The sequence below is a fragment of the Aethalodelphis obliquidens genome, unplaced genomic scaffold (genome assembly GCF_003676395.1).
Source record: "Aethalodelphis obliquidens isolate GAN/ISIS:26980383/991018 unplaced genomic scaffold, ASM367639v1 scaffold10, whole genome shotgun sequence".
NCBI lineage: Eukaryota > Metazoa > Chordata > Mammalia > Artiodactyla > Delphinidae > Aethalodelphis > Aethalodelphis obliquidens.
This window is the reverse complement of record NW_020837954.1, coordinates 40,346,100-40,361,160: the sequence shown is the minus strand read 5'-3', so window position 1 is coordinate 40,361,160 and position 15,061 is coordinate 40,346,100. Positions and strand designations below refer to the sequence as shown.

Here is a 15,061-nt window from a genome sequence, read left to right as displayed (position 1 = left end):
ATATATATATATATATATCACAACTGCTTTAACCATTCATCTGTCGATGGGCATTTAGGTTGCATCCATGACCTGGCTATTGTAAATAGTGCTGCAATGAACACTGGGGTGCATGTGTCTTTTTGAATTATGGTTTTCTCTGGATATATGCCCAGTAGTGGGATTCTTGGGTCATATGGTAACTCTATTTTTAGTTTTGTAAGGAACCTCCATACTGTTCTCCATAGTGGCTGTATCAACTTACATTCCCACCAACAGTGCAAGAGTGTACCTTTTCTCCACACTCTCTCCAACATTTGTTGTTAGTAGATTTTCTGATGATGCCCATTCTAACTGGTGTGAGGTGATACGTCATTGTAGTTTTGATTTGCATTTCTCTAATAATTAGTGATGTTGAGCAGCTTTTCATGTACTTCTTGGCCATCTGTATGTCTTCTTTGGAGAAATGTCTATTTAGCTCTTCTGCCCATTTTTGGATTGGGTTGTTTGTGTTTTTAATACCGAGCTGCATGAGCTGTTTATATATTTTGGAGATTAATCCTTTGTCTATTGATTGGTTTGCAAATATTTTCTCCTATTCTGAGGGTTGTCTTTTCGTTTTGTTTATGGTTTCCTTTGCTGTGCAAAAGCTTTTAAGTTTCATTATGTCCCATTTGTTTATTTTTGCTTTTATTCCCATTACTCTAGGAGATGGATCAAAAAAGATCTTGCTGTGATTTATGTCAAATAGTGTTCTGCCTATGTTTTCCTCTAAGAGTTTTACACTGTCTGGTCTTACATTTAGGTTTCTAATCCATTTTGAGCTTATTTTTGTGTATGGTGTTAGGGAGTGTTCTAATTTCATTCTTTTACCTGTAGCTGTCCAGTTTTCCCAGCACCACTTATTGAAGACACTGTCTTTTCTCCATTGTGTATCCTTGCCTCCTTTGTCATAGATTAGTTGACAATAGGTGCATGAGTTTATCTCTGGGCTTTCTATCCTGTTCCATTGATCTATATTTCTGTTTTTGCACCAGTACCATATTGTCTTGATTACTGTAGCTTTGTAGTATAGTCTGAAGTCAGAGAGTCTGATTCCTCCAGCTCCATTTTTTCCCCTCAAGACTGCTTTGGCTATTCGGGGTCTTTTGTGTATCCACACAAATTTTAAGATTTTTTTGTTCTAGTTTTGTAAAAAATGCCACTGAATTTTTGATAGGGATTGCATTGAATCTGTAGATTGCTTTGGGTAGTATAGTCATTTTCACAGTATTGATTCTTCCAATCCAAGAACATGGTATATCTCTCCATCTGTTTGTGTCATCTTTGATTTCTTTCATCAGTGTCTTATAGTTTTCTGAGTACAGGTCTTTTACCTCCTTAGGTAGGTTTATTCCTAGGTATTTTATTCTTTTTCTTGCAATGGTGAATGGGATTGTTTCCTTAATTTCTCTTTCTAAAGTTTTGTTGTTAGTGTATAGGAATGCAAGAGATTTCTGTGCATTAATTTTGTATCCTGCAACTTTACCAAATTCATTGATTAGCTCTAGTAGTTTTCTGGTGGCATCTTTAGGATTTGGTATGTATAGTATCATGTCATCTGCAAAGACTGACAGTTTTACCTCTTCTTTTCCAATATGTATTCCTTTTATTTCCTTTTCTTCTCTGATTGCTGTGGCTAGGACTTCCAAAACTGTGTTGAATGATAGTGGCGAGAGTGGACATCCTTGTTCCTGATCTTAGAGGAAATGTTTTCAGTTTTTCACCATTGGGAATGATGTTCGTTGTGGGTTTGTCATATATGGCCTTTATTACGTTGGAGTAGGTTCCCTCTATGCCCACTTTCTGGAGAGTTTCTATCATAAATGGGTGCTGAATTTTGTCAAAAGCTTTTTCTGCATCTATTGAGATGATCATATGGTTTTTATTCTTCAATTCGTTGATGTGGTGTATCACATTGATTGATTTGCGTATATTGAAGAATCCTTGCATCCCTGGGATAAATCCCACTTGATCGTGGTGTATGATCCTTTTAATGTGTTGTTGGATTCTGTTTGCTAGTATTTTGTTGAGGATTTCTGCATCTATATTCATCAGTGATATTGGTCTGTAATTTTCTTTTTTTATAGTATCTTTATTTGGTTTTGGTATCAGGGTGATGGTGGCCTTGTAGAATGAGTTTGGAAGTATTCCTTCCTCTGCTGTATTTTGGAAGAGTTTGAAAAGGATGAGTGTTAGCTCTTCTCTAAATGTTTGATAGAATTCACCTGTGAAGCCATCTGGCCCTGGACTTTTGTTTGTTAGAAGATTTTTAATCACGGTTTCAACTTCATTACTTGTGATTGGTCTGTTCATATTTTCTAATTCTTCTTGGTTCAGTCTTGGAAGGTTATACCTTTCTATGAATTTGTCCTTTTCTTTCAGGTTGTCCATTTTATTGGCATAGAGTTGTTTTCTAAGAATTTGTCCATTTCTTTCAGGTTGTCCATTTTATTGGCATAGAGTAGTAGTCTGTTATGGTCCTTTGTATTACTGTGGTGTATGTTGTAACTTCTCCTTTTTCATTTCTAATTTTATTGATTTGAGTCCTCTCCCTCTTTTTTTTGATGAGTCTGGCCAAAGATTTATCAATTTTGTTTATCTTCTCAAAGAACCAGCTTTTAGTTTTATTGATCTTTGCTATTGTTTTGTTTCTATTTCATTTATTTCTGCTCTGATCTTTATGATTTCCTTCTACTAACTTAGGATTTTGTTTGTTCTTCTTTCTCTAGTTCCTGCAGGTGTAAGGTTAGATTGTTTTAGATTTTTCTTGTTTCTTGAGGTAGGATTCTATCGCTATAAACTTCCCTCTTAGTACTGCTTCTGCTGCATCCCATAGGTTTTGGATCATCGTGTTTTCATTGTCATTTGTCTCGAGGTATTTTTTGATTTCCACTTTCATTTCTTCAGTGATCTCTTGGTTATTTAGTAACGTATTGTTTAGCCTCCATGTTTTTGTGTTTTTTACGGGTTTTTTTCCCTGTGATTGATTTCTAATCTCATAGCGTTGTAGTCAGAAAAGATGCTTGATGTGATTTCAATTTTCTTAAAGTTACCAAGGCTTGATTTGATCTATCTAGGAGAATATTCTGTGTGCACTTGAGAAGAAAGTGTAATCTGCTGGTTTTGGATGCAATGTCCTATAAATATCCATGAACTATATCTGGTCTATTGTGTCATTTAAAGCTTGTGTTTCTTTATTAATTTTCTGTCTGGATGATCTGTCCATTGGTGTAAGTAAAGTGTTAAAGTCCCCCACTATTATTGTGTTACTGTCGATTTCCTCTTTTATAGCTGTTAGCAGTTGCCTTATGTATTGAAGTGCTCCTATGTAGTGTGCATTTATATTTATAATTGTTATATCTTCTTCTTGGATTGATCCCTTGATCATTATGTAGTGTCCTTCCTTGTCTCTTGTAACATTCTTTATTTCAAAGTCTATTTTATCGATATGAGTATTGCTACTCCTCTTTCCTTTGATTTCCATATGCATGGAATATCATTTTCCATCCTCTCACTTTCAGTCTGTATGTGGCCCTAGGTCTGAAGTGGGCCTCTTGTAGACAGCATATACACGGCTCTTGTTTTTGTATCCATTTAGGGAGCCTGTGTCTTTTAGTTGGAGCATTTAATCCATTCACATTTAAGGTAATTATCGATATATATGTTTCTATTACCATTTTCTTAATTGTTATGGGTTTGTTTTTGTGGGTCTTTTTCTTCTCTTGTGTTTCCTGCTTAGAGAAGTTCCTTTAGCATTTGTTGTTGATCTGGTTTGGTGGTGCGGAATTCTCTTGGCTTTTGCTTGTCTGTAAAGCTTTTGATTTCTCCATTGAATCTGAATGAGATCCTTGCCGGGTAGAGTAATCTTGGTTGTAGGTTCTTCCCTTTCATCACTTTAAATATATCGTGCCACTCCCTTCTGGCTTGTAGAGTTTCTGGTTAGAAATCAGCTGTTAACCTTATGGGAGTTCCCTTGTATGTTATTTTTTCATTTTTCCCCTGTTGCTTTCAATAATTTTTCTTTGTTTTTAATTTTTGTCAGTTTAATTACTATGTGTCTTGGCACGTTTCTCCTTGGATTTATCCTGCTTGGGACTCTTTGTGCTTCCTGGACTTGGATGGCTATTTCTTTTCCCGTGCTAGGGAAGTTTTCGACTATAACCTCTTCCAATATTTTCTCAGGTCCTTTCTCTCTCTCTTCTCCTTCTGGGACCTCTATAATGTGAATGTTGTTTCATTTAATGTTGTCCCAGAGGTCTCTTAGGCTGTCTTCTTTCCTTTCATTCCTTTTTCTTTATTCTGTTACATGGCAGTGAATTCCACCATTCTGTCTTCCAGTTCATTTATCTGTCATTTTGCCTCAGTTATTCTGTTATTGATTCCTTTTAGTGTATTTTTCATTTCAGTTATTGTATTGTTCATCTCTGTTTGTTTGTCCTTTAATTCTTCTAGGTGTTTGTTCTTTAATTCTACTCAGTCTTTGTTAAACGTTTCTTGCATCTTCCCTTTCTTTACCTCCATTCTTTTTCTGAGGTCCTGGATCATCTTCACTATCATTATTCTGAATTCTTTTTTGGAAGGTTTCCTATCTCCACTTCATTTAGTTGTTTTTCTGGGGTTTTATCTTATTCCTTCATCTGGTACATAGTCCTCTGCCTTTTCATTTCGTCTCTTTCTGTAAATGTGGTTTTTGTTCCACAGGCTGCAGGATTGTAGTTCTTCTTGCTTCTGCTGTCTGCCCTCTGCTGGATGAGGCTATCTAAGAGGCTTGTGCAAGCTTCCTGATGGGAGGGACTGATGGTGGGTAGAGCTGAGTGTTGCTCTGGTGTGCAGAGCTCAGTAAAACTTTAATCCGCTTGTCTGCTGTTGGGTGGAGCTCATTCCCTCCCTGTTGGTTATTTGGCCTGATGTGACCCAGCACTGAAGCCTACCTGGCTCTTTGGTCAGGCTAATGGTGGACTCTCGGAGGGCTCACGCCAAGTAGTACTTCCCAGAACTTCTGCTGCCAGTGTCCTTGACCCCATGCTGAGCCACAGTCACTCCCCACCTCTGCAGGAGACCCTCCAATACTAGCAGGTAGGTCTGGTTCAGTCTGCCATGGGGTCACTGCGCCTTCCCCTGGGTCCTCATGTGCACACTACTTTGTGTGTGCCCTCGAAGAGTGGAGTGTCTGTTTCCCCCATTCCTTTCAAAGTCCTGCAATCAAATTCCACTAGCCTTCTAAGTCTGATTCTCTAGGAATGCCTCCTCCCATTGTCAATCCCCAGGTTGGGAAGCCTGATGTGGGTTCAGAACCTTCACTCCCATGGGTGGACTTCTGTGGTATAAGTGTTCTCCAGTTTGTGAGTCACCCACCCAGCAATTATGGGATTTGATTATATTGTGATTGCGCCCCTCCTACTGTCTGATTGTGGCTTCTCCTTTGTCTTTGGATGCGGGCTATCTTTTTTTGGTGAGTCCCAGTGCCTTCCTGTCAATGATTGTTCAGCAGTTATTTGTGATGCGGGTGCTCTCACAAGAGGGAGTGAGCACACATCCTTCTACCCCGCCATCTCTACTCTGCCAGATTTTCCTAAATCTCACAGTGAAGAAAGTCCAGCCCAGCCATGCTGTTGTCCAGACTGCCTTTGGACCCTGTCTGTACCATCAGCCCTTCCCTCAGTCTCCAGCCTGCCCACCTGCCCACCCACCCTGTGTCTCTGGACTCACCAGACCCCCAGGCTCATGAGCCAAGGTTTAAAATAAATCTCTCTCTCTCTCACATACACATACACACACACACACACACACCCTCCTGGTTCTGTTTCTCTGAAGCACCCTGTCTAACACAGGACTCTTAAAGGCACTAAGAGAGATCTACAAGGAAAAAAAACTACTTGTCCTTATTCATATTATCATGTTCTTTATCACTCATTTCCTACATGATTTTGTCTAGTCTCAGTGGCTTTAAATTCCATCTTTACACCATAAACTCTAAGTTTATCTCTAGCCTGAACTTCTGCCCTAAACTCCAGAATCACCTATTCAACTGTTGGCTCAAAATCTCCATTTGAATTTCTAATGAGCATTACAAATTTAACATGTCAAACTTTCATTTTCATCCAGTTTTCTTCATTTCAGTATATGGTAATGCCACTATTCCAGTTGTTCAGGCTTTCTTTACCATTGAACTTCTGATCCATCAGGAAATCCTTTTATTTCTACCTTCCAAATGTTTCCAGACTCTAACCACTTTTTTTAAAAATTAATTAATTTATTTTGGCTGTGTTGGGCTTCGTTGCTGTGCACAGGCTTTCTCTAATTGCAGTGAGCGGGGGCTACTCTTCATTGCGGTGCACGGGCTTCTCATTGTGGTGGCTTCTCTTGTTGCAGAGCATGGGCTCTAGGCCCATGGGCTTCAGTAGTTGTGGCACGTGGGCTCAGTAGTTGTGGCTCGCAGGCTCTAGAGCGCAGGCTCTAGAGCGCAGGCTCAGTAGTGTAGCACACGGGCTTTGTTGCTCCGAGGCATGTGGGATCTTCCCGGACCAGGGCTCGAACACATGTCCCCTGCATTGACAGGCGGATTCTTAACCACTGCACCACCAGGGAAGTCCCCAGACTCTAACCACTTCTCACCAACCCCACTGCTACCACTGTACTCCAAGACATCATCATCTTTTGCCTAGATTACTGAGATATGCTCTTCCCACCCATATTTTCTCTTCTCGATACTACAGCCACAGTGAACCTGCTAAAATAAAAGTGAGATCAAGTCACTGCTCTGCTTAGTCGCCTATAGCCTGGCCTGATCTCCCTGACCTCAACTCTTACTACACTTTTCCTTCTCGTTTCATACCAGCCACACTGGCATCTTTGCTGCTCCTCACATATTCCAACAGCTTCTGCCTCAGAGCCTTTGCATTTGCTATTTCTTATGCCTGAAACATCCAAGCTCCATATGCTTACTCTCCCTCACTTCCTTTAGGTCTCATTTCAAACGTTATCTTATCAGTGAGACCTGTCTTAATATAGATAAAATCTAGAATATCTCTCATGCCCCAGCACTCCTTATCCCTTCTACCCAACTTTATTTTTCATTGTATTTATTCACCATGTGACATATTGCATATTTGTTATCTGTCTCCCCAAACTAGAATGTAATGGCAAGGACTTTGTCTATTTTACTCACCACTACTTATTTTTAGATTCCCCAGTATCTAAAATAGTTCCTAACATAGTTAGGAGATAGTTCTAACTAGTACTCAATAAATATTTGATGAATGAACGAGTGAAATAGATCTGAGTATGTGGAATAAGGATGATGATGAAAGGGTCAAAGAAAAAACTTCAGCTTTGTCAAATGTTTGGCCTATGACTAGCCTTAGAAATACATTCTGCCTAAAGATTATTGTTTTTGCTCTTAGATAGTACTCTGTGTTGAGGGAGGGAGACAGTATAACAAATAAAAAAAGGAAGAGAAAACTATTTGTTCTTCACGACCTCCTTCCTGTGCTTCGTGGGTCATTCCATTTGCTATAAAATAAATCCTCATCTATCTGATAAAGTTGAGAATTAGAAAGCAAAAATCTCCTTCAAAAGTAGTAATAGATATAACTAATTCGTTGCACTTAACTTTTACTTCTGAACTTACACAAGTCTCTGACAAGCTTAGATATCTTGTTTCTAACATCCGACAGATTATAAGGGCTTATTATGTGTGTGACCTTTAATGGACGTGTCAGTTCAGAGCGTACATACCCCTGCCATGAGACAGGGTAGGGGAAGGGAGTTTCTGATGGAAATTACAGATCACATAGAGGAGATAGTCCTAACCAGGAATTTGCAAAAACTCAGTGGAAACATATATCTGGGACTTTACAAACTTCTTTCTCATGGACAGGTCCTAACTTTGATATGTGATAGACTCCAAGAGAAACAGAATACGCATTTGCCCTCAACTAAGTTTTAAAAAATGTGTTGGGTTGAATGAGAGATCTGGAGTACCACAGTGGACACTTTAGGGCCACTGAGAAAAAAAAAAGGTGTCTTTTCCCCCCTTTTTCCGGAGTATTTTTTAGAAGAATTTTTCAAACCATATTTGAGAATATAAACTGTTTTAAATCAAGTAAAAGTAAATAGTGTGAAGCTGGTGCCAGGGCCTGACTAACCAAGTACTTAGACTGAAAGCTTTCAGGCCTCACAGCACCTGGATAACACTTGAATCAAATGCTAGAGGGTGGAGTAGCAAACAGGTGTACCCCAAGCCTTGTGATCTCGGTTCAGGGCACAGAAGAGCTGAGAACAGTTTGGCAACAAGAATAAAAATGCACTCACTTTTTTTCTTTGAAGTCTAGAATAGGAAATGAATATACCTAGGATCATGGTTAAATGTATGAACTAACTGTTGGGTTTTTATTTTCTAACTTAAAAAAAATATAATTTGTAAACATCTATTACATCAACCACATGTTTAAAGGCTCTTGAAAGTATGCAGAAACTCTGAGAGTTTCCTGTTTCTTCTCATCTGGTAACCTAGAAGTCAAAGACATTATTCAGAATCACAGTTTAACAATTATTCCTTGAAAACTATCTTTTAGCAAATTATGTTTAGCAGTGAAAAGAGCTGACCCCTTGTAAAGCATTAGAAGATTAATAGTTACCTTTGCTTTATGCTATGTTATTTTTTCTCTTACATTTGAATTATTAGCTTTAATGAGAAAATTGAGCTCTTTCAAAGGGTGTCCAAAACATGTTAACATATTTCACAAAACATCTAGAAGTTCTCATATAAAATATACCCAGAAAGACAAGCTCTTCTAATAGTAGAATTAAGGCTGAGATTTTGTGATGCAAAATTACATGCAAATATAATCTGTTTCTGAGGGTTACGAGACCGGGAGCTTAGTTCAGCTGGGTGGCTCTGGCTCAAGGTCTCTCCTAAGGTTACAGTTAAGATGTCAGCTGGGTCTGCAGTCATCTGAAGGCATGACTAGGACGGGAGGAAGTGCTTCCAGGAATTTTCTTCACATAGCTGTTAGCTAGGGGCCTTAGTTTCTTGCCATGTGGACCTTTCCTTAGGATATGACAGCTGACTTCTCCCAGAATAAGCAATCCAAGGGAGAAACAACCAAGATGGAAACTGCAGGGCCTTTTTATGACCTAGCCTCCAAAACCACACTCCATCACTGCCACTTTATCCTCCTGAAGCAAGCCTCTAAATCCAGCCCACACCCAAGGTAAAGGCAACAGATTCCAACTCTTGAAGGGAGGAGTACCAAGCATCTGTGGACATATTTTTAAAACCACCAGGTAATCTAACATTTTATAAGTACTTTAGGCATCAATAAGTTACATGTGAACATATTTAGGGCTGAGGAATATTTTATCTGTGAGCCTTGAGCTTTTTACTCTCCTCTGAGCAATGACCATGAGGATCAGGTAGATAAAATCAAATAATGTTCACAGCATTATCACAGTCTATTGTCTGTGTCCACATTCCCTCTAACAATAGCTGTATTACTTGCCTCTCTCCCAAACCCACCCAGGACGTACTCCAGTTCTTGCAGAAAATCCTTTTTTCCTTTCTTTTCTTTTCTTTTTTTTTTTTTGTGGTACGCGGGCCTCTCACTGCTGTGGCCTCTCCTGTTGCAGAGCTGGACGCGCAGGCTCAGAGGCCATGGCTCACGGACCCAGCCGCTCCGTGGCACGTGGGATCCTCCCGGACCGGGGCACGAACCCGTGTCCCCTGCATCGGCAGGCAGGCTCTCAACCACTGTGCCACCAGGGAAGCCCCTTATTTCCTTTCTTGTGAGCATAGGAAATGTCATACTCCCACAGCAGGGCTGCTTTCCATACATAGCAGAACACTTCTGATATGGCACGTTGTCAAAAGGTGTGAACAGTTCAAATAAATTCATACTCTAAAATTCTATAAAGTGCCCTTGTTTTCACACAGACTTAGCTCTAGTGAACTTTGATAGATTCCTGTGGCATGAGTGTCCCTTTCAGAAGTCATGCTGCTTTTCCCCTAGTAAGAAGGCTTTATTTACGTGTTCAGTGAGCCACAGAGACGTTCTGCCCTGCAAAATCTAGATCTGCTTGATATATTTAAAGATACAAGGATCTCTCAAATAACAGACAAGTTATGACGGTGAGGTTTTTATATCAGTTCCAAAACCAAAACACCTTATTTGATCCATAATATTGCTCCTACAGAACTTCACCAATGCATCAGAAAATGTGTTCCAAGTTAAAACTTATTACTGTGGGAATTGATTGCTTCCTGTAGTATTCACACTAGTTCTCTAGCCAGAAAATCTGGGACACCCCTACTTTGTCCTGGTCCCATGCAGTGGTGCCAGTAGCAGGGAAGGTAAGAGCTGTCTCTGTGGCTCGGAGTCCTGTAGCAGTAGCAGTGACAAAGGACAAATGTGCACTTCTGATGGCTCAGCCTGTTTATATCTAAAGGCTCTTCTAACAAATATTATACATTCAAGGACTGACTTTATGTCTAAATCATGGAGATCATCTGCTTCCTAGAAAGATAACACTGCACTCACTTGCATCAGCCATGTATTAATAATTAGCTTATTGGTCGTTAGTTGAATTTTCCTTAAATATTGACATTAACAGACCATTGACAGTTGATAGCCAGTTATGCTCAAGATTAATATCTGGTATTTATAGGTAACACTTATTTATCCATCCACAGGGAATATCACGCTCATTTTATTGAAAGATTTCCAAAGTATAGTTTAAAATATTTTTGTTTTAAAGTAGAATGAATCATGAACATATTTTTGCTTATAATAGGCATTGTCTTAAGAATTGTGTTCTAAGGCTATGCTGATCATATTAGATAGCACAGATATTGAGCTTCTCATAATCACAGAAATTCTACTGGACAGTGCTGTACTAGGGAATCAATGTGCTATCCCATGAACTATTTTTACAGCAGGACGATATGGAAAATAATATAAAGGAGTACTGGTATGAAATTCTAAAAGCTTAGGTAAATATTATAAACCTGTCTTACGTGTTATATAACAAAGAATAATGAATATTGCAGAAAGTTGAAACAACCCATTTATGGAATATTTATGAACTTTCTTTGACCAAAAACCTATTTTTAAGAAAAAAATTCAGTACATTATTAAGAGCAAGCAAGTTTGTGTGTATGTGTGTGTGTGTGTGTGTGTGTGTGTGTGTATGTTTAAACCTAATAAAAATTTGCAACTTCAGGCTGAACTACCTTGAGTTTCTTTTCTTCTATAAATATATGGTACTGGGCTTCCCTGGTGGCGCAGTGGTTGAGAGTCCATCTGCCGATGCAGGGGACACGGGTTCGTGCCCCGGTCCGGGAAGATCCCACATGCCGCGGAGCGGCTGTGCCCGTGAGCCATGGCCGCTGAGCCTGCGTGTCCGGAGCCTGTTGCTCCACAACGGGAGAGGCCACAACAGTGAGAGGCCAGCGTACCGCAAAAAAAAAAAGAAAAAAAAAATATGGTACTGCCTTAAAAAAATCGTTTTATTGAGGTATAATTTATATTCAATAAAATGCACCCACTTTAAAGTGTTAAGTTAAATAAATGCATACACCAGTGTACTACCAATTGGTATACACCAATGTACTACCACTACCAGTCAAGATATAGAAATTTCCTTCACCTCAAAGAGCGTCCTTTACCACCTTGCAGTCAATACCTTCCAGCCCACCCTGATCCCATGCAACCACTGATCTAATTTGTCTTTATAAATTGGTTTTACCCTCTCAATGTTCATATAAATGGAATCATATAGTATGTATTCTTTTTGTATCTGACTTCATTGTTGTTGTTGCATCTCTTTTTGTTGTTGTTATTTAGTATCACTGTATGAATACACAGTACCACAGTTTGTTGAACTGTTTCTCTGTTGGCGGGTATTTGGGTTGTTTTCAGATTTTGGTTATTATAAACAAAACTCCTATGGGAGTTTGTGTATAAGTCTTGTTTTGAACATTTGTCTTGTGGTGAACATGTTTTTATTTTTCTTGAGTAAATATCTGGAGTAGGATTGTTTGCTTATATGATACGAATGTCTTGGAAAAGTGTAGAGAGTTTAAAACAACCTGTTTGAAAATGGCATTCATTGATTCCCTAAGTATTGCCTCTTAGGCCAGCTGCTCACTGGAACACAAAGACGGAAAGAACATGGTCCCACCTTCAAGGACCCCAGAGTGCCCAGTGTTAGAAACAACACACTGGTGGGCTAATGTCCAAATAAGAAAAAGTAAAACCAAAGAGAATAACATATTTATCCAACAACCCCAAAGAAAAGAAGCTCTACAGATAAAAGTGAGTTTATGAATTGAAAATCTTATAGTTTGTATAGTTCTCTACTTATTTTAAAATCAGTACTCACGGGCTTCCCTGGTGGCGCAGTGGTTGAGAGTCCGCCTGCCGATGCACGGGACATGGGTTCGTGCCCCGGTCCGGGAAGATCCCACATACCGCGGAGCGGCTGGGCCCGTGAGCCATGGCCGCTGAGCCTGCGCGTCCGGAGCCTGTGCTCCGCAATGGGAGAGGCCACAACAGTGAGAGGCCCGCATACCGCAAAAAAAAAAAAAAAAAAATCAGTACGCACAATTACAATAATTAAGATTTAAGAAATTAGATTGACATGGATTAAATGCTTAATGATCAGTAGTAGCCTTTATTTCTGCCACATGGAAGACACTGCTTTGTTTTCCCTTCCTTCGATTGTTATTTCCTGCGCTGTGCTTGTTTTTTAGTTTAGTAGTTTGTATTTATCTGGCAAAGAAAAAAAGATGGAGTCAGTTCAATTAATTCAAAAGTCTGAAATACAGAATCTATTAAAGTTATTACTGTTAAGTATAAAACTTAAAGTAACTAAACATGGGTAAAATAAGTGATTGAAATAAGTAAAATTACATTTATAATACAATACAGCATTTCTTCTTAATATAACAATAAATATCCTTTGGACAGGTAAGATCTCATTTTTTAAATCTAGAAGTTGATGCAATATTAAAGGAACTTCTTAATTTCTTAAAATTTTTGTTCTTAAAAGTTATTTCTACCATGTAATAATCTAATAAATCAAAAAGTCAAGATTAAAATTATGGGCTTTTATTCTTTAAGACTTATAGATATTGTCATTGAATTATTTGCAAGTTCTTGATCTATGCTAAACTGAGTCCTGAAATAAGTCATATATATGTGAGATTTACATACACATAAATTATGCTTATTGTAAATAAGGGGCCAAGTAACTTTCACATTATTTCAGTTGTAATAATACGAAGTCTTTATTAGTAGCAAACTTTTTTCACCATATAAAAAAATCATCTACCTTTTCCCATATATTAGCGATTCACAATTTAAATATCTGGGAACCACTTTTTGAATTTCTGAAGTCAAGATTTAAATACGTTATGTATATCATCATTTTTGCCCTTCTTTGCATTTGTAGATCTCTCTTAATGAGACCACAATATTTGAAATTTCATGTTATAGAATGTATCAATGAAAGGATGAAATCACTGTAGAATATTGGGTTAGCTTTTTAAAGGAACTTCTCTCTCTAAATGCTATAATATATTGAGAAATAGCTGGGCTTGGGACTCTCCCTAGGTGGGTATAGGAATCAGCATATCACCCTGAGTGCCATCCCTTCACTGTCCACCACCATAGAACACTGTTAAGAGCATACTTAATAGTGTATGCTCTTAATAACACTATTAAGAAGTGACAAAAAAGCAGCACAGACTAAGGAGAGTATGTGAAGGCCAGGGGATTATGGTGTGTGAACATTTGTTATCTTTTGGCCACATTGTTTTTCTCTGGTGCATTATCTCTGGCCCATGGTGTGCATCTGGGCGGGGCCCTGTTAATAAACTCAGTGCTCAAATGCTAAACTGACTTTGGTGGCAGAGTGACAGAAAGGCGGAAAAGAGGGTAGGCACCTCAATTCCATCATCAGAGCCCTGATAAGATGGGCATGTGCTTCCTGCTGAAGCCACCCCTGTTTCACCAAACTTCCCTTCAATTGTGTGAATTCAGCCTTAAACGCATGTGTGTGCATATGCACACACACACACATGCAGTCTCTCTCTCTCTCTCACATACACACACAGCATTAGCTATATTGGGAGAGGCAACTGAGAGAAGTTTCATTCATAAGTAACTCACTGTAAAGCTAGTGTCTCAGAGAAATTTAGAATACTGTATGCCACCACATACAGCTGTGCAAGTTATTCATTGCACAGAGACTACAACGTGAATGGGACCCCCAACTCTGTGCAGTGTCCAATCTGCACAATTGTACATGGCAGCCCTGCAGGGACTCTGTGAATATTTGTATAATTTTGGTATGAAAGTAAGAGGCTTTGGCTGTGTTGGCTAATCTGAGAAAGCAGGTTGGGAAAGAGTATGATAAGGGAGCAAAGAGGAAGGTAGCAATGAGAAAGGAATCACTGTAAAAGCAGTAGCAAGTAATTCCCTGCCAGTGCCTCACCTGAAGCGCCTTCTTGCCCTGTGCTGATGTTACATTTTGACCCCTGGTGGATTCTAGAGCAGAAGCCACAACAATATCTCAATATTCCATTCCACCTCTATTGTTACTACAGTAGAAGTAATAAGATTCAATGTTAAAAGATTCAGTTTATTGACAGCTTTTTGTGAAAAAGTCATGTCTGTCATTTATATCTATAGACTTATAATTGTAAAAATTACCTTTAGGTTGTCTTACTTGTTTTTTTCCATTGGCCTTTTCTTGTTTTACTTTCCTTTCTTCACATGTATTCCCCTGAGAAAGGGAGGACAGATGAGGCACAAGACTGAGGAAATTAGAAGAGGATTTGACAGGAGAGGAGAGAGCCAGAAAATACTGGGACAAGGTGGAAGAGAGATCACTAGAGAGAGAGAGGAAGTGAGGAGAGAAAAAAGCCAAAAACAGGAGAGAAAAATGTCACAGAAGTAGAGAGAACTTAAATTTGAGTCTTAAATTCAAATGATGTTCCAAAATGTCTCATCAAAAATGTCTTTATTCTTTCCGATGG

General features: G+C 38.9%; 1 protein-coding gene across 1 annotated transcript in view; it reads right to left on the bottom strand.

Moving 5' to 3' along the window:
* Positions 1-12,673: 12,673 nt before the first annotated feature.
* GARIN2 (golgi associated RAB2 interactor family member 2) overlaps positions 12,674-15,061 on the bottom strand; it is a 29,960-nt gene continuing 27,572 nt past the window's right edge. The window contains exon 8 of the mRNA XM_027111545.1: positions 12,674-12,791. Within this exon, the coding sequence (XP_026967346.1) occupies positions 12,769-12,791 (23 nt within the window). The 3' untranslated portion in view covers positions 12,674-12,768. The remainder of the gene's footprint in view (positions 12,792-15,061) is intronic.